This window comes from Lampetra fluviatilis, chromosome 35 (genome assembly GCF_964198595.1).
Source record: "Lampetra fluviatilis chromosome 35, kcLamFluv1.1, whole genome shotgun sequence".
Taxonomy (NCBI): Eukaryota; Metazoa; Chordata; class Hyperoartia; order Petromyzontiformes; family Petromyzontidae; genus Lampetra; species Lampetra fluviatilis.
The window spans coordinates 6,950,584-6,974,174 of record NC_136309.1 but is presented as its reverse complement, the minus strand read 5'-3'; the positions used below and the strand labels follow the sequence as shown (position 1 = coordinate 6,974,174).

The following is a 23,591-nucleotide window of genomic DNA, read 5'->3' as shown; positions in this document are numbered from 1 at the left end:
TGGCTGCAGCATCAGTATTGTTTTGGCCATGCTATAAATGAGAAGGAAAAAATTACTAAGACACCAAGGTCAACACTTTGAGCGAGCAGCCCTGATCAGGCCCCTGGCCAACACACAAGGAGAAAATTAACACCACAAGATGCTGAAGCTAGCACGGGATGCGACTAATTTCCACTTAGGACCCAAATTAATGGTAGAAATTCCTCATTATACTGCTGGGTGGGACACAGATTGAAGAAACTTGCCCATTGTTTCAACTACTATGCCAGGAGATCGAAAAGGCGACCTCTGAATTACAAATCCAATGTGCTAACCATTCCATCACGGCAGGATATGGATGAGATGCGTTGTGTTGATAGAAAAAAAATCCATATAACCACATACATACATACGTGCCACTCGTACACTTTACCCAACACACGACAACACACAGCAACAACGTCGTGATTCACTTTAGCTACAAGTGGCCCAAGTGTGGGAGAACACTCACTAGTACTCTTTGGCGTCATTCTCGGGCTCCCAGGTGGCCATCAGTAGCTTGTTGCCCAGCTCGCTGGCGAGCGCCAACGCGTCGAAGGGCTCGCCCATCAGGAGCAGCCCGGCCTCGGCGCCCCGCCACTCTTCATCCTCGTTGAGGGTGGGAAGGTATCCGACGGGCATGCCCGCGCTGCACGACCCGGAGCCAGAGCCGGAACCCTGCTCGCCGCCCTTCTGCTGCTGCAACTGCTGTTGCTGCAGCTGCTGCTGCTGCTGCTGCTGTCCGGGGCTGGCCTCACCACAGCAGCCGGCAGCACGGGCATACTCCAGGTAGAGTTCGGACTTGAGGAATGCCGGGTAGCTGTTCTCCTCCATCTGCTGCTGGATTTCGAGCTGGGCCTGGTCAAAGACGGTGGGGTCGGCCACGCCGCGCGCCAGCACGCAGTCGCGCACGTACGCGCGCGTGGCGGCCTTCAAGTGCGCCGCCACCACGCCGGCCGTGTCGCTCACGTAGCGCTTGTAGATGAGGCGCGCCGCCTTGCCCATCTTGTTGGCGAGCAGGTTGCGGAAGCCGTTGCACGCGAACCAGAAGTCCAGCATGTCGGGCAGCTCCTCCTGCTCCAGGAAGGTGCGAAAGAGGTGCGTGCCGTCGCGGTCGTCCAGAAGCGAGTGCAGCGACTCGCCCCAGCGCACGTACGGCGGCGTGGGCGACGCGCTGCCCTCGGGCTCGTAACCCAGGTCATAGTCGGCCCTGCGTGGCGTAGCGGTGGTCGCCTCGCCCTTCAAGGCATCCCCCTTGGCCACGTAAGGGCTCTGGTTCTGGCCAGCGCGGGCCGCGGCCTTGCTCACGTCCACTTGGTCCTCCTCGCCCGGCACCGGAGGCCTCGGCGTGTCCTCCATGAAGTTGCCCTCGGCGTCCAGGAGGTACGTCGTAACATCCAGGTTCTTCGCTTTTATATCCATGGCTGGGATCGCGCGGGCGCGCGTCCTGAGCTCTGTCTTTGATTTAGGTGGCTAAAAAGCGGCGAGGCGGGCAGGGGATGGGGAGATTCAGGCTACACGACGAGCGTTGTGGACGCTCTGCCTGTGAACAAAAAAGCAGACACGCGCCTGTCAGATACTGCACCAAAACAGACGAGAGCAGCACTAAGGCAACTTCGAAAAATGTACACAAAGCACCTAACTCAACAACTGGCTATTGATGGTCATACAAATGGGCCCTTTCTTTGGAACAAAAATTTCGTACCAATTTAGTGTGGGGATTATTTTGAGCTCCAAGCTGTGCATTGCTTCCTGTCGCAGGAATGAGGGGGCGTCTCACCATTGGCCGAGCACTGCCGAAACAGATGAGGACCATCCCAAGGTCCTGTTGTGTACATGGGCACACTTCTGACCTTGACAAACGCGGTGTACCAATCATCGCGCGACTTAAACGGCACTTATGTTGAAGCAAATTCAGCCAATTGACACAAAAATTTGATTCCAGTATCCGCAAGAACCTGTTCCCAAAACGTTTCATTAGGCCATCATGTGATGCCCCGTGTGCAAAAATGCCTTGCTGTATAATCTAGAAAATCAAAGCATTTTCTCAGCTCCAAACAGCAATGGGAGTTGTTCTCATCCACCACACCAGTGGCAGTCCCATGCCAGTGGTGGAAATTCTGTGATACTTTCGGCAGGGGTTAGTTCGCCTTTCCATACGGCAACCACCGATGGCTTTTCACAAGATGGAACATATAGGCTGCAGCCGAGACATCCAAATGCACGTGGCTTGAAGCTCAACTTCACGGCGAGTCAATCGTGTATCGCACACACTCCTACTTTGAAAAGTCGACACAAGGAAACCATATGAAGAGAATAAGTAATTTGTGCTGTGCGTTTAAGCACGCGTTAGTTTTCATAGCGCACAAAAGGCAATGCATTTGCCTCTTTACAGTTCAAGGAAACAGGTTATTTTTTAGGGGGCAACCCCTTCAAGTTTTGAGACAATCCACGGTGCAGCCCATACAGGGACCAACAATAACACACTTGAAGCACATAACAATGTTGTTATAAAGGAATAACGTAATAACAAACTTGAGTTCTAGGAATATGCGCATTGAGTACTGACAGTGGGGTCTCGGGCATGCTCACGCCTCTAGCAGAAACACTCAAGGGTGTAGAGAGAATCTCTCAGCAACTGCTCAAGTGTCATACAAACCATGCACACGTTACAGCAGCATAGAATCACAGAGTGTGGTGCAATTTCATCCCAGAAACGTACACAAATGCACATGATGAATACAGTACCGTACACATACATAGCGCATAGCTGCAAAGACACTTGAGTTAACAAGACGCCCCGCACAAACACAATATTCTCTATGCATTAATACACACACACGTACATAGAACAATTTGTAAGCCTCTATATACGGACTGGCCATACATAACACAAGGTTGGGAGGCGCGGAAAGGCGTTTGTAGTTTAAACAAAGCAACAAAATATAATATCGTAGTGTATTACATAACACAATACGAACACACACACACGTGTATACGCGATACGAGTGTGTGTGTGTCGACTCAGAGATCTGAACACAATGCCTGCACACAACCAGGCCACAAGTCGACACAGCAATAACACAGAGACCTAATGCGCACACACACACACAGCGCATAACACACACACACAACGCACATACACTGTGACAGCACGTACACACACACACGTGCATGCATAATGTATCTAGCAACAAACACTTATACACACATAGCCACACTGTACATACAGCGACAAAGATCCCCCATGTAGCCTTAACAGACTGTAGGGTCAAGTGCTGTTAGCGAACACCTATTAAGGGCGGCACAGCACACGAGGGGGTGGGTGGCCAGTACCACGCCCGGCCGCCTTTGTCTCCCCAGTGGCGATGTTCACACATCGCACCAGCTACTCATTTGAGGCCGAGTCGACCTAGGAGAGGCCCAAACCAGGTTTGGATAATAGTCACTGGTGATGGTAGCTGTGAGCTGGAATAGAACTCGGGTTCGACCAGTCTCGTAGCACAGCGTGCTAACCACTACACTGCCGCTCCCCCCCTGCCTGTACACACACGTGGAGACACGTGGAGACGCTTGCTCCTACCCCCCCCAGTGTCTCCACGACATCTCTCCCTGTGTCTACACGTCTACATTTGCCTAGGACACACAACAACAACAACATTATCTTCATCATCATCACAGGCAGCCTCACTAGGCCCGGGCTCCGCCAGGCTTAGATCACGACAGGGCTGACACGGCACTGCTGTCTGTGTGTGTCTGTGTGTGTATCGTGTGTGTGTGTGCACATCGTGTGTGTGTGTGCACATCGTGTGTGTGTGCATCGTGTGTGTCTATGTGTGTGTACACATCGTGTGTGTGTCTGTGTGTGTGTGTGTGTGTCTGTGTGTGTGTCTGTGTGTACACATCGTGTGTGTGTGTGCATCGTGTGTGTGTGTGCATCGTGTGTGTGTGTGCATCGTGTGTGTGTGTGCACATCGTGTGTGTCTATGTGTGTGTACACATCGTGTGTGAGTCTGTGTGTGTGTGTGTACACATCGTGTGTGAGTCTGTGTGTGTGTGTACACATCGTGTGTGTGTGTGTGCATCGTGTGTGTGTGTGTGCATCGTGTGTGTGTGTGCGCATCGTGTGTGTGTGTAGATGTGCCTGGGTTGTGTACAGCAACTGTGTGTGGACGAGTTGTGTGAGGTTGGGGGTGTAACAATGCGAATGCATTTGTAGGTACGTGTTCGTGTGTGTCTGTGTGGGGTCTTAAAATCCTATTTGGATGTGCTGTGTAAAAATGCGTAATGTTTATGCATGCGTCAAGAGTATAATGTGTACATGTGTTTGTATGTTTATGACCTGTGCGTGTGTTTGAATGGATGTGTATTGTATGGACTATTATGCCACTCGTGTATATGTGCATGTATCTGCAAATGTTGTGTATTTCACGTGTCTGCATTTGTCATATATAAAGCACACACACACACACACGTGTGTGTGTGTGTGCTCATCGTGTGTGTGTGTCTGTGTGTACATCGTGTGTGTGTGTGTGTGTCTGTGTGTACATCGTGTGTGTCTGTGCGTACATCGTGTGTGTGTACATCGTGTGTGTCTGTGTGTACACACATCGTGTGAACACACACACACGTGCGTGTGCTCAGCGGCACTGTACCACGTGTACAGTGCCCTATAAGTCTTTGGCAAGCATAATCACTGCAGTTCATTGAAACATTAACACACTACTATTTGAAACATTCACAATAGTAGAAGCATTATACAATAACATTGTATAATGTTAGGCTATGCTGTTGAAAACGCCGACGCACAATGTACATTGCTCAAATACCACAATACATAACATTGTATTTACAATACTGTGCCTTTCAGATCAATCATATCACACCGTACGTAGTCGTACAATAAATACCTTGCGTACAAAATACACGACACCGTGCATATATCGATCTGGCTTTCAAAGCTCACCCGGCGTGCGAAATCGATGAGGGTGTGTGGATGATGGGATAAGTCGATCACAAGGGGGGGCACCATCATCATCATCATCCATCATCAACAGCAGCAGCAATACAACAGCAGGGTAACTACTAACACACCAACACCACCTTATTGTGTGCGATCTGTGGCTACTATACTTGGGTCGCTTGGTGTGTGTGTTGAATGTGCAACATTATAAAACATGGGACGACGACGACGACGACGATGATAGCAAGCACCATAATAAATCCACAACGTGTACACCTACACACATCAAGTTGCACACTAAACTCGTGTGTGAAGTTACACGTGGAATAACAAAGCTCTCGTGTGTGTAAGTAAATCTTCGTGCAAAGTCTATGGTACTGTCGTCCCACGCCGGTACATACATGCACACACACACAACATGGCATGCACGTGTACACGATTGGTTATAGATGCACGTGCATCACATTGCACGGTATGTGTCAAAGCACAGCACATCCACGTGTACACCGTTGAAGCTCACAGCACATTACTGCACCGTATGTACAGATGACTTGTCAAAGACTACGACTGGCATGATGTACTCTGGGATATATCCCAGTATTGCATGGTGTGTATTGCTTACATATGAACACGATATGATGTAGTGCAGTAGCACAATATAATACTGTAGTCGTGTACAGCCACTTTGCCAACCACTCCCCCAAGCAGACATGGACCAGCGTGGTGAAGTATGGTCAAACAACCACATCACAAAGCATACCCATGAACAATACGACGTGTGCATAGTTGGGAGACACGCTGAACTTCAAATAGCACGGAGGTATTTGCAAAAGACATACGTCTGTACCACACTCTTAAGAGTCAAGAAGACACGTTTGGGACAGACTACATAGCACAAAGACACCCACACACACGTGTAAAGATGATACTAAAAGCTTGTACAACACAAGACGAACACACATGTACACAAAGCATCACGTAAATAGTGGTACACAGTGCACACACACACGTGTGCACACACACAAGGACACATTCGAGCACTGTACAGACAACCTTTGTATGTACTGTGGTAAGCATTGTGCCTCAATGGATTATGAAGCAGTTATAATAGCCCTACCACTTACTAGTTGTATAACATTACTTTAATACAACACGTGCAACCAAGGGTTTGTCTATACTGTAGTAGTAGTAATATTATACTCAGCACGGTACAGCAAGCACTGTACAACCATGTGGCCTCCATGCATAGTGTTGGTATCCTTACTCATACTGTTAAGATATACGAACGATACTAGTAGGAATATACACACACACAGCATCTAATAACCTATAGAAAACACTCGGTACATGCATTACCCAACTAAATGCGCAAGCCCCCGGCTATTGTAACCACTAAACTGAACACATGGATACCCTTAAGGGCAGCATGTTATATACAATGTAATAATGAAATGCACAGTGCACACACACACGTGTACACATGTGTGCAACTCCACGTGTACCATCACGTTCCGGGCAATGCCGCTGCTGCTGATGATGATAGAATGACAGAATCGTGATGGTACATTAGTAGTAACCCCGAACGGCTCCAACAACATCTCTGCTAATCAACACGAACGTACGTGTGTGTGTGCGCACGTGTGTGTACGTGTGTGTGTACACGTGTGTGTGTGTACACGCGTGTGTGTGTACACACACAACAGTACAAGAGACACGGAGGGATGAACGTGTACGCACATCGACACACGTGTTACCCACGACACACACGTGTACCCCACGACACACGTGTACCCACGACACAAACGTGTAACCCAAGACGATACACGTGTACCAAAGTGTTCAGAACTCACGTGCTTCACCACAGCAGCAGCTCCTTTTGTGCCGCATTTCTCCGCTACGGCTTCGCCTCTCGCGCGCTCCTCCGCACAGCGAAGACGGTCGAGGTTGGACGGAGACGGAACAGAACAACAACGATGATGACTTGTTTGGTTTTGTTTGTCGTCCTCGTCGTTGTTGCAAGCCGTCGTTCCACCGGCCACAACCAGCACCACCACCACCACTCTGTGTCTATCTACAGCAGACGGACACTGGACTCGCTACGAGACGCCCCCCGTCTGTAATGCGCTACGAGTCACACACAAATCGATCTTCGTGTGTTCCGTCTATCGACAGAGAGACAGAGTGAGAGAGAGAGAGACAGACCGAGAGAGCCTCTTCCCCCGCCGCGTGCTTTGCGCCTCGATCCGTTCAGCAGTCTCCACTCGGTCGGTGTGGACCGTGCGGGGTGGGGGGTGGGGGTAGTGGGGGGTGGTGGGGTGGGGGCCACAGCCCCCAAACATCAAAGGCAAACGGCGGCGCTCCAATGCGCGCGCGCGCACAAAAGCCGGTGGGAGGGGGTGGCGCGCGCGCAGGCTTCAGGGGAGGGGGTGGGGCTATGGATAAGGGGAGGGGCTATGGGTCAGGGGGGGGGGGCTATGGGTAAGGGGGGGGGGCTATGGGTCAGGGGGGGGGGGGGGCTATGGGTCAGGGGGGGGGGGCTATGGGTCAGGGGGGGGGCTATGGGTCAGGGGGGGGGCTATGGGTCAGGGGGGGGGACTATGGGTCAGGGGGGGGGCTATGGGTAAGGGGGGGGGGCTATGGGTAAGGGAGGGGGCTATGGGTAAGGGGGGGGGCTATGGGTCAGGGGGGGGGGCTATGGGTCAGGGGGGGGGCTATGGGTAAGGGGGGGGGCTATGGGTAATGAGGGGGGCTATGGGTCAGGGGGGGGGGGCTATGGGTCAGGGGGGGGCTATTGGTAAGGAGGGGGGGCTGTGGGTAAGGGGGGTCTGTGGGTAAGGGGGGGGTATTTTAGAGAAGAAAAAAAATGTCAAAATAAATAAATGTTATTTATATTTAAACCGAATTCATATTTTTTTCTTCACGTTAAAGTCACTTCCACAAACCTTTACCACTTATGTCGCACGAGACCCAACCAACCTCGTGGTTTGCTGGTACACAATCGAGACGAGTAACCTGACAATACAGCTCCCAAATTTGTGACCCACCTCCCCCCCCCCCCAAAAAAAAAGAAAAATGCCACGAATAAAATCAGTCAACGCCACTCACGCCACCCATCACTGGGAACTACAAAGCGCAAGGCGCGCGTGTTTGTCGCGTTTAAAAATAACGTCACCGCCGTTCTGTGAACTCTCCCTCCTCTCAAAGAGCCACCCCCCCCGCCGCCGCTGCCTCGAGTCGAACCCTCTCCTCCTCGTCCCTCTCCTCCTCGCTCCTCCTTTGTGTGGACGGCGCACACGAGAAGAACGGCCCCACTGGGCGGACAGCGAGCGAGCGAGCGGCGTGCTGACGAGAAGGGCACGCAGGGAGATCAGAAAGCAGCAGCAGCAGCAACAGCAGCGGCATCAGCGGCGCTTGAAGAAGCCTTCAGACCTCGCCGCTCCTACTCGCAGCAGCAAAGTTGGAGGAGCATAAGCCGCATTGAGCGAGCCGCGCCAATAGACGCAAGGGTTACTGATTCCTCCTCCCCCCCACAACCAACGCCGCTCCTCCCCTAACCAAGCAACCACCACCAGCACCACTCCTGTGGTTTTGTCCGTGTGTGTGTCTGTGTCCCCGTCCTCTGCTCCGCCTTTCCCACAAAACACCCCCCCCCACTACCACCACCACCCCATTGCTATCTCCCAACCCGTGTCGAGGTTGTGCTATGCGTAGCCAATTGCCCGTCGTCTTCTTGTTGTGTGTCTGTCTGTGTGTCCTTTGTGTGTGTGTGGCCTGTGTGTGTGTGTTTTTAAAATGTTCGCCCTCTGGCGGATAACACGTGCATGTGTGAAGTTTTGAGATCAAATGGATGATATTTGCACCCCCCCACCCCTTCCATCCAGTGGCTTGTGTAAGGTGGTGTGTTTGTTTGATGCTAACGCTATTTTTTTTTATATTTTAGCAGGTAAAGCACGCTGAGCTATATAGCACAAATGAGAGCTCAAGTGGCTTTTCATGTGGAACTATTTAGCAGGCAAATACTCCAAACGCATGTTTCTAAACAACATCAACATCTATTTTGTACAACATTTGTTTTGTATACCAAGTGATATATCAATATATACACACACCAAGACAAATGTATATTAAATTTCGATTTAAAGCTTTCGTGACTGCAGGGATTCATCTTCTTGGTTCTTTCGGTAAAGTCACGTAGAAGGGAAGTAATAAAATAATAAAAATAAAACAATAATTATTATGTTTTATTTTTAATCATTATGTAAAGTCACGTAGAAGGGAAATAATAAAAATAAAACATAATAACCAAGAATATGAAATGTATATTATTTTACACACAATGTGTTTTGCTTGCGTGTGTAAGTTGAAAAGGTGCACCTAACCTGGCACAAGCGCCGCGGTGAGGTCACAAACTGCCGTTATTGTTAACGTGAAAACGTGAGTGTGGATTTGCGAATTGTGTGTTCCCCAAAGGTGTGAACACGTGTGTGGGTCTAGATTCTAGAGGAATTGTGTGCGTCCCATGCTCTTTGTGTACATGGCGCGTTGCCTGACACACATTGTACGCGATGTGTCCACGATTGTGTGAGCACGTGTGGGTGACTATGTGTGATGTTGGGCATTGTACAATAATTGGACAAGGCACGCTGCTGTTGTGTATTCGTGTCGTGCAGGTTGTCACGTTTCAGTACGTGTTCAAGGCCGAATGTAAGTTCATTTTCCGACACGTGTAAACGTGTGTGCACGGGGATGTGATCTGATTCTGATATGGCCTGCATGTGTATGGACATGCTTTTCTGTGCGCGGATAATTGACGTGGAGGGATATAACAAAAATTGCAAATATTTTAAAATTAACTGGTAGTACAAACAATGTGGGCCTTATTGTCGAATGTTTTCTTGCTAAATCGCAGTGCAGTATTAAAATAACACGTAGGCTTTCGCGGCCCATATTATCCGTATTAGAGATGTTTGGGTTAGATCACGTAAATAAAAAATAAAATGTGGGTTTATGGGTTTACTCTCCAACACAGCGGTGTACTGAATGAGTCACGAATTAGGATGTAATGTTCACGTGACAAACCTTACTGATTGGCTGTGTCGGGTGGTGGCGGGTTTAACGACACATTTTTTTTTATCTTTACGCGATCTAACCCCAAAAAACCTCTATTATGGATAGTATTAAAATAATAGTGCACAACCTTTGTTGCAGGTCGATTATTTGACCATACTTCACCACGCTGGTCAATGCACAGTGTTGGTGAAGACGCGTGTGAGTCAATGCTGCTCCTATTTCAACCGGCTTCTGAGATAGTGTCCCCAAAGTGCGGCGATGCTAATAAGATCCTCCAATACGGCACTGTTTTGAAAAACAGGGCCATCGTGTCTTCTCTCTAACGTACATTTGGCATGACAATTGTTCGAATCGGCTGGGCAGTGCCGATGAGTCTCAACTCCCAAGCGCCAATCAATCCCACTTGTAAAACACACGCCCCCCCCTCCCCCCACACACACACACTCTCGTGTGATCCACACAAAGATATTTTGGGGCAAAAAACCTCGGACCCCTGAGGTTGGTGGTGACTTGTGTAACACGAACAAGAGCTGACATGCTGCGAATCCCATTGAAAGGCAAGTCTGGGGTTCCCATGCGAGCACGCCAGCCCTCCTCCTCCTCTGTGTTCTGTCGCCAGACGGGGACATATGCAAATGACGCTTTATATTTAATCAAATTGTGATCCCATTCATTCGTAGGCATTGATTGCGTGCGGGCCTCACTTCGCACACTGCAGTTGTAATTGTTCGAAGCACTGCCCCCTCGCAAGACAGACCGATGTAGCGATATCTGCCCAAGATACGTGTGGATACGACGAGTATGGTCGAACAATAAGTATTGTATACGCGTATGCGCAAAATAAAATGCAGGCAAGTGTCAACAGCATTGCCATTGCAACGCTTGCAAAATAGTGGCGCGTACATGCGAATGGCAATACCGGTGCACGTATATACGAAATACAGACAAGTACTGTATGCAAAGTACGCTATTTTCGCTGTAACTATTCTTGCACTAAGTGTGTATGCATTACCTAACTTAAGTGCACAGGAAGCTTCCTTCCCCACATTTGACTGATGGGAGGCGCATGATGCAGTATGACTGGCTTGCAACATAAGATATACACATTGAACCCAGTACAGACGTTCAAAGTGTTCAATGTTGACACACAGGGTATTCAGAATCGGAATCTGTATTGATCCTGGAGATATCGGATGAGCTATGAAGTGTCTTCCCGATGTAGAGGGGGGAAAAAAATACCCGGTAAACATGCAACATTGGCATGTGGTTGGAACAACGTTCACTGTTCATTGGGATATGTATGGTGTGGTTGGCGTACGTAAGTTGTCGGACTGAACAATGAACTACAGTTCTGTCGGGTTGGCAGTGGATTTTACATTCACCCATCGGCAATAAAACGCACCCCCCCACACACACCCGCGGGTCAATATTTACACATTGTTAGTGGCTTCTTCTTTTCCTTTTATCACTTTCTGATTAAAATGACAATCTCAATCAAAGGGAACGGCGGGGAGTGGGGATGGGTGTGTGTATCGCTTGCTGGAGAAACTGGGGTTGTTTGTGCGATGCCGTATAAAATATGTGCAAATACTTTGGGCCACTTGGGTTGAAAGAAAGAAAGAAAGAGTCTGTACCTCCACCCACCCACTGCTATCCCCTACAATGTGAATAAATAATAATAAAAAAATAAGCACCTTAAGAGGTACACGCAAGTCGAACTTTTATCGCGAGATGACTGGAGCCACCCCCCACCCCCCCGGAGTGCCGTAAAAGTCCTCTCTGGCTTGCAACACGGGGCATTGTCGGCGAAATGCAGGCGCTCGCGATACGATCTCCCGGGCTTGTTAGCCTTTGATCAGACCGGCGTATGCGTACGTGTCGCTTATTAAATACAACCGAAATAACAGGGCGTTTGCGTTGCGTTCTGTGTGTGTGTGGGTGGTGGTGGGGTGGGGGGGTTTGTTTCTTCTTCCATATCTCTCATTCCTCTCTCTCTCTGTGTCCGCAGGTCGACTCAGACTTAAATGAGTGTTGCGTCGAGTGCGGTGCGTTAAACATCACCACTTGGGGAGATAAAGGCGGTCGGGCGTGGTGGTTGGCCACCCACTCCATTCGTGTCCCGTGCCGGCCTTCAAAGGTGGTCGCCAGCATAACTTGCTCCCAACCGCCTGTTAAGGCTGTACGGAGGAACTGCATACTGCCTATTGCAGGTGCATGGCTTCGACTTGCTTTGCATAGGTTGGGTGTATGTTGTAATTGTAAATCGATTAATAATTATCGATTGAATACTACAGAACTGGCGTGTCCACCGGATCGGGTTCTGTGTTAAATGCTGGATGTTGCGCAGTATAATGCTCATTCATTGCACGTCCACCCACGTCTGTTCACTCACAAAATCCACGTTCCTTGTCAGTCGCTTGCAAAATGAAAGTAACAATGGGGTTACAGTCTAAGTTTACTCAAGATGAAACGCGTGAGCCACGCAGGTCGGAAGAGACGCAATTTAAACGTGTTATTCTTTCAAACTCGTGTGATCAGAGGCAATAATGACACGCTTTTAAACCCCACCCAGCCATGTATTACCGAGAAAGAAAAACTGGTTACAAACTGGAAGTTAAGATCCGACAATAGCTTACATAGAAATCCTCGGTGCGAGTCTATTTTAACACGTGCACGCACACAGGCATTACGGCAAAGCACCGGGACACTATAAACACCGCACGAAACGAGTGTACGAACGTGGCTCTGCGGGTAGGGCGATTGACTTGCAGTGTTACATGGAAATCTAACCGATGTCCCAACATGCTTGGTGGATAGAGCGTGTCGTCATCATTAGCCGATTCGTTTGTTTTTGTGTTCACGAGGAGTTTACACGCAAACTATACACAAAGGCCGTGCAGAACTCGGGCAGCAGTTAGATACGGTGGCGTGGCCAGGGCGAGCGTCACGAGGCCACGTGGCTGCGGTTGTATTTACGTAACCTTTGAGTCGCTCGCACAAAGACATGACCCTCGCACCTGAATACACTTTGCAAGCCCCGTTATAGTCCCGAACGAGCACACGCTCGGAGGAGCTCAGCAGGCAATCGTATAACAATGGACAATGCCACGAGCCGCTTCCACGCCCAGATTCCATTGTCACCAATCGATGGCAAAAAAAAATCGATTGGGTTTTTAGTCGCCTGTACCGTTTCATGTGTACCGTGTTATCCGCGCCTGTACTGCCAGTGTCGTCTGTACTGCCTCGCTTGTACCGAGTGTCTGGGGAGTGTCTGCACAAGTTAACCTGTCATGTTTGTGCTGTCTCGTCAACTGCACGCCTCATATGTCACTGCCTGCCTCGGCTGTCGTTTGCAGTCCGTCTGTGCTCGCATTGTCTCGTCGGTATTGCCGATTAAATGTCTGCCTTCTTTGGCTTGTATCCCATCACCAAGTCTCCATCACCGGCCATCATCCAATCGAGCCGCGATGATACGTATCCTCGCCCAAGGACGCAACATTTTTCTGAACAGTCAAAACGATGTCTCGAACCTGTGAAATATTCTCGAATCCTCGTGTGCCTCGCTTGCTCTCAGTATAATGCTAAGCGTGCGTCTCTCCAAATCAATGCACGTACTTTTCAACTGTTGTTCCTTATTATTTGCCCCTAACCATTATGAATTGTTTATACAGTACGAAACGCAGCAGGTAAACAGAACCTCAGCATTTCCTAGATAAGGTCCCCTGATATTATATCGTATTTTATCGTATTTATTAGTATTGTGAAAACCACTGCAATGCCTACTCCCTTCAAAGTGTGTATCTTACCACTAACGCGCCGTATACACACTAAAGTACATCCTATACTTAACAAAATCACTTCTTTAGAACTGCTTTATGCGTTTAGTTTGGTGTCCTTGCCCGCACCACGGTGCGAGAGAAGTTCAACATACATACAAGGTACAATAAAACGCACACACAAGTCACAAAATATCCAAACACCCTCCTATATACAGCGGCTTTTGGCTGGCCATCGAACAAAGACGCTCACCGCATCGCGCACTTTCAGATGCGCTTCGGCGGCCATCTGGAACGCTCTTCCGATATTATAAAGCCACGGGAGCTATGCACTTTAAAATCTAGACTAAAAACTAATTTCTTTTAGAACTGCCTTTTTGTGTGTTTAGTTTGGTGTCATTCCCCCGCACCTCCGATGAGCACGGTTAGCTACGTACGGTGCGAAAGAAGTTCAACACACACGCACACGTGCACTCTTAACACAGACTCGCGATTGTCCATCTCAGCCTCGCACTGTGAACCACAACCCACCCCCTGGACGTGGCCGCTGTCCGCACAGCATCTGTGCTGCAGCAGCTCCCTTGATTTAAACCAGCCTCAAGCATATTTGCTTGCGTGTCACCAAAGTCCAGCCAAGCCAACACGCATCCATCCGCTCCCACAATAACACAATAATAATAACAACAAACAACAACAATAATAGCATTAACCCCCCCCCCCCCCCCCCGAGTCTATTCCTCCAGAGCAGCAGGCAATCATCCAACACGGCACCGCAGGCAACATTGGAGTGACGGGGGTGGAGGTGGGGATGGGGAGCGGTGCATCTTTAATCTCACGAGTCTCGGCAGCTCTCAGTGGCCAACGCGTCCCCTCTGCCCCCCCACGGGGCCACAAAGGACCCACGGGCGGGCCATATCTGAGGCTGTATAAATAATCGCATTGTGAGCGGCGCTTTCATGTGCCCGCCTCCGAAGAGATACGGCTATAGATTAGCGAGGAGCGTCGCGGGCCCGGGAGCACTTTCTTGCCTCATCATCCCCATCCTCATCCTCTGCTCCGGCCTGCTGCTGCTGCTGCTATATTTCATGGGGGCTCTCTAGTCCACATTCTGACCTTCTGAACTCTCCACACCGAAGAAACACACTAGAGCAAGTGCTGTTAGCGCCACCGTCACACGAGGTGGTGGTGTGGCCAACACCGCGCCTGGCCGCCTTAGTCTCTCAAGTGGCGATGTTTACACATCGCACCAGGTAATCATTTGAGGCTGAGTCGACCTAGGACCGGTTCAGATAATCGTCACCAAGGGGGTCTGTTCGTGTAGCCAAAACCACGCAGTATCGCTTGCACGTCGCATGTAATGCGTACACGTTATTCATTCGTCTTCGTGATTGCGCCGCTAAAAGTCAAGGACAATGGACAAACATCTAATTAAAGCCACGTAGATAGAAATCTAATAAAATAATCGATCACGACGCTATATTTCTTCCTGCCTCAGCAGTCCGCCTGCTGTATTTTCTCACCTGTAGACGATTGCTTGTGTTGCGATCGAAACGTCGTGATTTTTAAAAAAAATATTTAATTATGTTTCTATCTACGTGACTTTACCGAAAGACCCAAAGAGTATCGAATTAAAGATGCAGTGCAAACCGAGTCGATGCATTGCAGCGTATAACGACAGCCCCGTATGGAGGGAGTTACTAGTTTAATCGTGAGCGAGTATAGTTCCTAGCGTCATTGTTGGCGATGGTGAACCAACATCGGATGACACTAAACAGGCAAACTCCTTCTTTAGAAATGCATTTCGGTTGATGTGTCGAATAGACTTGGTTTGGTATGCGCATATAAAGGTAGGTTATGTGCATATAAAGTTTTGATGCAGATTCGTTCGCGTTTCCCGTGAGAGCCTGTGACATCACTGCCAAGGGTAAGAAGTCTGTGCGCGGTGTCGGTTTTGTTTGCTTACTTTGCTGCATATGCTCAATGAGCTTAAACAAAATCATTCCTTCCTGAATACCTCCCATGGGCAAAAATTCCATTCTTGCGGCCCATGGGATAGTAGTGCTGTATTCTTCAAATCTGTTGCTAAGCGAAGCCAATAGACTGCACGAGCTATGGATGTGTCATCCACATGTTGCCATATGCATTTGCCCGTCTAAGTCAGATCGGTTTCCACTTGACGCAAATCGTTGCTTTTCAAGGCGGCTTCCAAAACTAATATTGCGGTTTTAATACGAAATGTGAGCACAGATAACTTTTGAGTTGCTCTACGAACTCGCAAGGAAATGCAATACGACTCGAGCATTCAGGCACCGCTGTATCGTGTTTACGAATGAGCGATTATCAAGGAGATAATCAATTCCCGGTGTATATCTCCATATATATAAAAGGCAAAGTTGTGAATGTGTGTCTGTTCAAAATGTTTAGCGTACTTCCCGACATGCACCAAACTTGAAGTCTGCCATGTGGGTACTTTCCAGACTGTACACCATGCACAAAATTATGAAATACACTTTTTTTGGGGGGGGAGCTCAATAATGCATTGATTTTTTGCACGGCAAGTGAGCTGTGACGTCAAATCTGTCACGTGACCCGCGCACGTGGAAGCGTCACGCATTGTAGTGTAGCGGGTAGCGCGCCGCGCTACGAACCCGGCGACCCGAGTTCGATTCCCGCTCACGGCCACCACCGGTGACGATTACTGGGCCTCCCCTAGGTCGACTCAGCCTCAAACGAGTAACTGGTGTGGTGTGTGAACATCGCCACTGGGGAGACAAAGGCGGCCGGGCGTGGTGAATCCAAGTCCCGGGCGAAGCCGGGTAGTCAAGCTCGTGTCTGTATATACTGTATATACATCGGGGGCTGCGGTAACAAACATGGGGGTATAATACCGACCACGATATTGCGATGCTGACTGCCAGCCGGCTTCAATTAAAGTGCTTACAATAATCACGGCCCTAATGATGACCGTAATTATGAAGACGACGTTGAAGTGGCCGTAATTGGCAACGCGACGAGAACGTGAATATGTAATTGTTTACCAATTTAGAGTGCGCACAGTATGCTTAGTCAATAGTGAACAAGATTACAAAAGAAATATTGTACGCACCATTTAAAATACGGAGGCAAACAGGCCTAGCACGTGAGAGCGTTCCAATCAGCAAATTGGGGTTTTGGTTTTCACACATTCGCAGCCTGCAGAGTCTTAGATTAGCACAATGCATTGTAATTTATAATGACTACGTTAACCTCCCTCTGGTCTTCGCACCTGATAGGCTCACAGTGTTGACATCACCTTTATTCTATTTAAGACCCGAAACAGGAAGACCGCTTCACAATTCTGGCAAATCGCCTGATGAAACTGGTTGCAATCAGCAGCGAAACGTTGTACTCGAATTGTAAAATGCTGTGGGTTTATTCTCCAACACACCGGTGCGCTGAAGTAGCAACTATTTGGGATGTTTTGTTTACGTGACAAACCTTACTAATTGCCCGTGTCGGGTGGTGGTAGGGAAACGACACATTTATATTGACACGATCTAACAGCAACAGAAAACTGCTATCGTGGATTCGCGGGAAGGCAGACACAAACATCGCAATGCAGAACAAAAAATACCTACGATTTACTAAATTGAGATTACACACAACAATATCGCCCCCCACCCCCCCCCCCCCCGAGTACGAGAACTTGGCAGGACCCTCCTGAAAGCAGTGAGCCTTTCCTGAATAAACAAACCCGAACAACAAAACAATGAATCGAGGTAGCGGTTAAACCGTATGCGGCGTTAGGGTTTGAGGTTTTACAGGTTAGGAGTTGGGACAGTATTGTAGTTAAATTTCGATTTAAAGCTTTCGTGACTGCAGGGATTCATCTTCTTGGTTTTTTCGGTAAAGTCACGTAGAACTGAACTCTGCTTGCGTTGTGGCCGAAACGTCGTGAGAATAATTTTATTATGTTTTATTTTTATTATTTTATTATTTCCCTTCTACGTGACTTTACCGAAAGAACCAAGAAGAAGGAGTATTGTAGTTCATATAACTTGTAGAACTGCTTTGCGTTCAGTTTGTGTGTGTCCCCTGGCACCTCCGATTAGCACGGTTGGCTACGTACGGTGCGAAAGAAGTTCAACGTGCATACAGACATAAAAGGCCGCGCAGATAAGTGAGCATGCAGGGGTTTGTGAGAGCGAGAGGGTGGCGAGCGAACAAAGGAGACGTGGGGGGTTGAGGGCCTGGAGTGTCGGGGGGGGGGGTTGATGTGTCGCCTGCTTAAAGAAGAAAGAAAGAGTTCAGTTCTGTGGTGTGCGCGTGTGGATGGTGGTGTTGACCTGGACTCAATTCCCGGCTTTGTACAACACCAGACAGAATTGGAATCAAATCATGGGATACCTCCCTCCCCCTAGGTTGACTCAGCCTAAAATGAGTACCACTTAACATTTGCACCGGGGTGACGCGGACAGATGACCCACCCCTTCGCGTGACACGCAGTAAGGCTTTAATGGGCAACAACTGATCTCAAAAATCTATCGCAGCTGAATGGGAAATTTAACACGTAGGCTTTCGCGACCAATATTATTCATAATCAGCGTTTTTGGGTTTAGATCGCGTTATTTATAAATGTGTCGTAACCCTCCACCATCCGACACGGCCAATCAGTAAAAAAGTGTCACGTTGACAAAAGACAAATAGTTCACTGCTTTAGCCCACCGGTGTGTTGAAGCGTGAAACCACAACATGCTTCAACACACCGGTGGGCTAAAGCAGTGAACTATTTGTCTTATGTCCAAGTGACACTTTTTTACTGATTGGCCGTATCGGGTGGTGGAGGGTTACGACACATTTATAAATAACGCGATCTAAACCCAAAAACGCTGATTATGAATGGGAAATGTTTGCAATTTACTCGTGAGGGGTTTAGCCAACGCAAAAAGAGAAACGACTCACATACAGATGAGACGAGATAATGAACGAGTTCCTCTATTAAGGCTGGGGGAGTCCATCATCTAATTTCACTAAATATGCGCACGAACAACTGCCGTGTACAGGAGCCGTAGTAAGCTCACACTGCTTGACACCGCACCTCAAACCAACCACACCTGCGAGCAGGCTTTGGACGCAGACGAACGCACGAGGCAGACAGTCCCAATGTCCGCAATCTCATCATCACCGCCGTCCCGAGTTCAAACGCTCACCACAACCTCCCGCAAGGCGTCACAGCATCACTACAGCTTACTCACCCCCCACAGCGTCCTGGCCACATAAACCACCCCCAACTTCCCCGGCCTTTGAAGCCAGCCAACTCGCTCTGGTCAGTGACACGTTTTAAAAAAAAAAAGGGGGAGGGCGCACGCTGAAGCAAGCGATCCATTTAATTCAATTATGCAATTATGGCCTTAAAGATCACAGCCTCGGAGTGTCTCGGGCTGGCTGATCTGCAGGCGGTGACTGACACAGTCAAATCATCCGTACTTTTCATCTCTCCGTGTGTGCCGGCTGGCACATGGATGGGTTTTCTGTGCAGGCAACACAGCCATCTGACTTTTTTTTTCTTGCAAAGATGGGACAGATGCCGCACACGCACGCCCATTGTGTCGAATCTCCTTTGAGGCCTCGGCAAAGCAGCCCTTCTGGCACTATTATTTGCTAATGTAACGATGTTACGCCCAGATTCCCCAAAGTCCTTTGATGTATTATGCAGCGCGTTTATGACACTGTTGTTAAGGCATTGTTCCGCGATCAATAACTGCTCATTGAAAAGGAAGGCAAGAGAATCAACATCCGACCCATGGCAGCTGGAAATTGTAGCCCCCTCATCTCTGGCCCACCCCTCTCTCCCATCCCACTCACCCCACCCACCCCACCACCCCACCACCCCTCTCTCCTCCACTAACCCCACGGCCTCATCCCAAACCGCAAAGCTTTGATCAACCGGCCGTGTCCAATTAACGGAACCCCGGGCAAATGCCCCCACGCCTATGATGAGCCTTTTAGTTTGTTTAATGTTGCGGCAAAAACAACGCGATGCAAATTGTTAACTTGAAAGTTGATAGCGCCAACCTCCGCCGAAGACACACGAGGAAGCGTAACAACGTAATTACCAATACTCTTTGTGTATGTGTGTGTGTAAGCCTCTATCGTGGTGAAGAGGCCAATACAGTGACCGGCGTTCGCTCGCTCAGGGCCGCTGCGGTTGTGGGCCAATTTAGAAGTCACGAAACACAAGAGCGCCGATACATTATTTAGGCTCTGTGGTCTAGCAAAGAGAAGCGCTTCTCTGTGCTCAACAGGAAACAATATTGTCGAACTGCATCAGTGTGTGTGGATTGATTGCAACGGTTCTCTGTGTGGTTCGGGTTTGTGCCACGTTGTTGTTGTTGTTTAACCCGTAGGCTTTTGCGACCGATATCATCCATAAGAGGGTTTCTTTTGGCTGTCGCCTGAAGCTAGTTGTAATTACTGGCGAAACGTCGTACTCGGATTGTAAATGTTGTGGCGTGGCTCTCCGAACACACGTCGGACATTGTGCTGACCATGACAGTGAGTGGAGCTGCATAGCAACCCGAAAGCCTAAGCAGCGATATGATTTTAACAGTGTTTCACCATGTCAGTGTTGCTGTATGAGGGCCTATTGTTAGTTTGGTTTTCATCATCATTGTACAGGTGTAGCGGGGAGAAATGCGCGGTGCGTACAGCTAAGCGGTGCAACTGGGGTCGAACAGAGAGGTGCGTGTGGCAACATGAGGCAGAGGTCGCAATCGGGTTCCCGATACCCCTACCCTACCCGATACCCGTACCCTACCCGATACCCGGCTACCCGTACCCGGTCGGGTACGGGTACCCGTTTGCGACCCTGGTGCGGCCGGGTACGGGTAGACCGTGAGTCACTGGTGAGTAACTGTTTGTCACTCATTTCCCAACGTCTTGTCTCTTCTCACAATTCAAGTGCCTAGAATCAACCCACCCACGCCTGCAACATGGCTTCATCGCAGAGGTCGCAACCAGGTACCCGATACCCGTACCCTACCCATACCCGGCCGGGTACGGGTAGGGTACGGGTACGGCCGAGTACGGGTACCCGTTTGCGACCCTGGTGCGGCCGGGTACGGGTAAGGAATCAAAACCCGTTTGCGACCTCTGACATGATAATTAAGGGAAGAAACGGGTGCAACCGAGGTCGAACAGGTGCTAGGCTGTGACCGGCGGTTGGCACCTCGGAGACGGGAGGTGACGGGTGATGACGGGTGATGACAAGAGATTAATGGGGCAACTGGCATCGGCCCGGCGCGGCTTGGGTGGAAGCACGTGAGAGCCCGTGATGAGCAGGGGGTTATAAGCGGGAGTCGGTGTGAGAGTCGGGAGTTGTTGCCGGGGACGAAGAGTGAAGACATCTCGCCGCTGCCGCTCCAGCCGTCAACGGGACCTCAACCCTCACACGTCGCCGGGCGGATGTTGGCTGATCCCCCCGCCCGGGACAGATGGGTGAGCGGGTCTGAGGGAGCGTAGGTGAGGGCAGCGGTGGAGATGCGAAGACGCTGAGTGTGAGACGCTGAGTGCGAGTCGCTGAGTGCGGAGACGCTGTGTGCGGAGACGCTGTGTGTGGAGACGCTGTGTGTGGAGTCGCTGTGCGCGAAGACGCTGTGTGTAGAATCGCTGTGCGCGAAGACGCTGTGTGTAGAGTCGCTGTGTGCGGAGTTGCTGTGTGTAGAGTCGCTGAGTGCGGAGACGCTGTGTGCGAAGACGGAGTGTGAAGTTGCTGTGTGCGAAGACGCTGTGTGCGGAGACGCTGTGTGCGAAGGCGCTGTGTGCGGAGACGCTGAGAGCAGAGCTGCTGAGTGCAGGATAAGTTGAGTATATGTGACCGTATAGATAGTTATGGGTGTGCCTAGAACTGGTGCAAGAATAGGTGAATAAAGTGTAAGCAGGTGACTTGTTACAACGTGTCGGTGTGAATGTTTGAAGACACTATACAGGTATCCCTCGGTTTACAAAAGGAATGCATTTTAAAAAACAATACGAAATTTCATAAATCAGAATGGCTTTTCCCATTAATTTAAAACTAAAGATTCGGGATGTGTTTTGGACAGTGATTGCAACTCTACTCCTAACCTAAAAAAAATACACCTATATAACTTTTTTACAATCCAATCATAAATTATTTAAACGATTGCATAATAATTAAATACGAATATAATAAACATTTTCAGGGAATTCATCAACGTATCTGCTCTTTGGAATGGCTGGAAGGATGTTGTGAAGGCGTTACTATTGCAGGGATACCGTGATGCTGTCGTGGATGGATGACGCAGCCTCCTGGGTGCTTCTCGTTTGACGATTTCGTGCCGTGTGAAATTTCGTGAATGGGGAAATTCGATTTTGTAAATCTAAAAGTGTCCATAATTTGTTCAATCGCGTGAACGCGAAATTTCGTCAACCGGACGTTCGTAAAACGAGGGATGCCTGTGGTCATATGAAGATATTAGCCCAGTTATACTCGTTTATAATAATGTAATCAAATTCAGCACGGAGGCATTCACACGAAATCTGGGTAACAACATTTGGGTAACAATTTTCCCATAGACACAATAAGTCTGCTAGCATGTACAGACATAAATGTTTCCATGACATTTGTTTGCAAAAGTAGGCCATTATATGTCAAAGTCATGGTCAAATTTGGACAATTACCTACAATTACTAAATTACAAGATTGTCCCTGTCTGAATGCCTGTGGGAATAGATGTCCCAGTGTTGAGCTGAAGGGGAATCCACTGGGCCAAAAGGCATTAACCATGCCATGGATTGTAAAAGCCCTGCAATTGTTTTGGTCATGCCACTGCTGGCAGAAGAGCTTCCACTACAGGGAGGCCCCAGTCAAAGGTATTTTTGCCCCGACTCTTCCATACTGACCAGACAACTTGTGGGAGTATCCACACTTTACCCCACCACGTGACCTGCCGATCAACTAATTTAATACGCGTGCAATGTGTGAAATGGAAAATCGGAATAAAAACGTGCAAGTGCGGGAAGAGTCATGGAGCATTACGTGTTTATAATTACAGAGACAGGAGAATACATGGGTTGCAGAACATGAGACATCAAACTGACTCCAGAAAAGGGTAGCTGAATGAAAAATATTAAGTGGTGGCGAGATGTTAGCTACCTCACCTGGTATACAGGAGGTCGTGGGTTCGACCCCGAGCCAGATGCCTGTTTATTTGGAGTTTGCACGTTCTGTGGTCGTGTGGATTTTTCTTCAGGGCCTCCGGTTTTTCTCTCCAAATTTAGGATCAATACGCGTTTCGAGTATTTTGGTGGCTATAAATGTCCACGTGATAAGCTACTTCGTTGAGCTATTTGTGACAAGGTCGCTTCTGAAAACGAGCTACATAGCTCAGTTGACCTTGCCAGGTAAAATAAAAAAAATTGTTTAGTTTAAAATAATAAATAAATCGCTTAGTTTACGTGGCTGCTGGTTGAGATGAATCAAGAAATGGCAGCAAAAGGAGAGAACAAACAGCCGAGATTGAGCGATGAAATCAGTTAATTCAGCTGATCGGTGGATTGTTGCTTTGCAAGGCCACAATAAGTGGAAACAGCAGCTTGGGAGGCGTTCATTCAACAGTGGATTGATAATGGCTGATTATTATATATTGTACATTCCATCCTCGGGCTAGTGCTGCGGTTGTGGTACTTGACTCCTAATCAGAAGATTGCAAGTTCAAATCTTATTCAGGATTTTGACTCGGGCTATCGTCCATTGAGGATACATT

General features: G+C 48.9%; 2 protein-coding genes across 4 annotated transcripts in view; both read right to left on the bottom strand.

Moving 5' to 3' along the window:
- Positions 1-7,417, bottom strand: part of LOC144944585 (axin-1-like) — a 61,990-nt gene extending 54,573 nt beyond the window's left edge. For 2 of the 3 annotated variants that reach the window (XM_078872865.1, XM_078872867.1), the window contains exons 1-2: positions 6,832-7,417; positions 491-1,561 (exon numbers count right to left, since the gene is read on the bottom strand). In XM_078872865.1, coding sequence (XP_078728991.1) covers positions 491-1,440 — 950 coding nt within the window. In that variant the 5' untranslated portion in view covers positions 1,441-1,561; positions 6,832-7,417. The remainder of the gene's footprint in view (positions 1-490; positions 1,562-6,831) is intronic. The other variant, XM_078872866.1, reaches the window with a different exon arrangement.
- A 395-nt stretch (positions 7,418-7,812) lies between these two features.
- LOC144944588 (centrosomal protein of 112 kDa-like) overlaps positions 7,813-23,591 on the bottom strand; it is a 219,240-nt gene continuing 203,461 nt past the window's right edge. The window contains exon 27 of the mRNA XM_078872873.1: positions 7,813-8,323. The gene's annotated coding sequence lies outside the window, so the exon portion shown is untranslated. The remainder of the gene's footprint in view (positions 8,324-23,591) is intronic.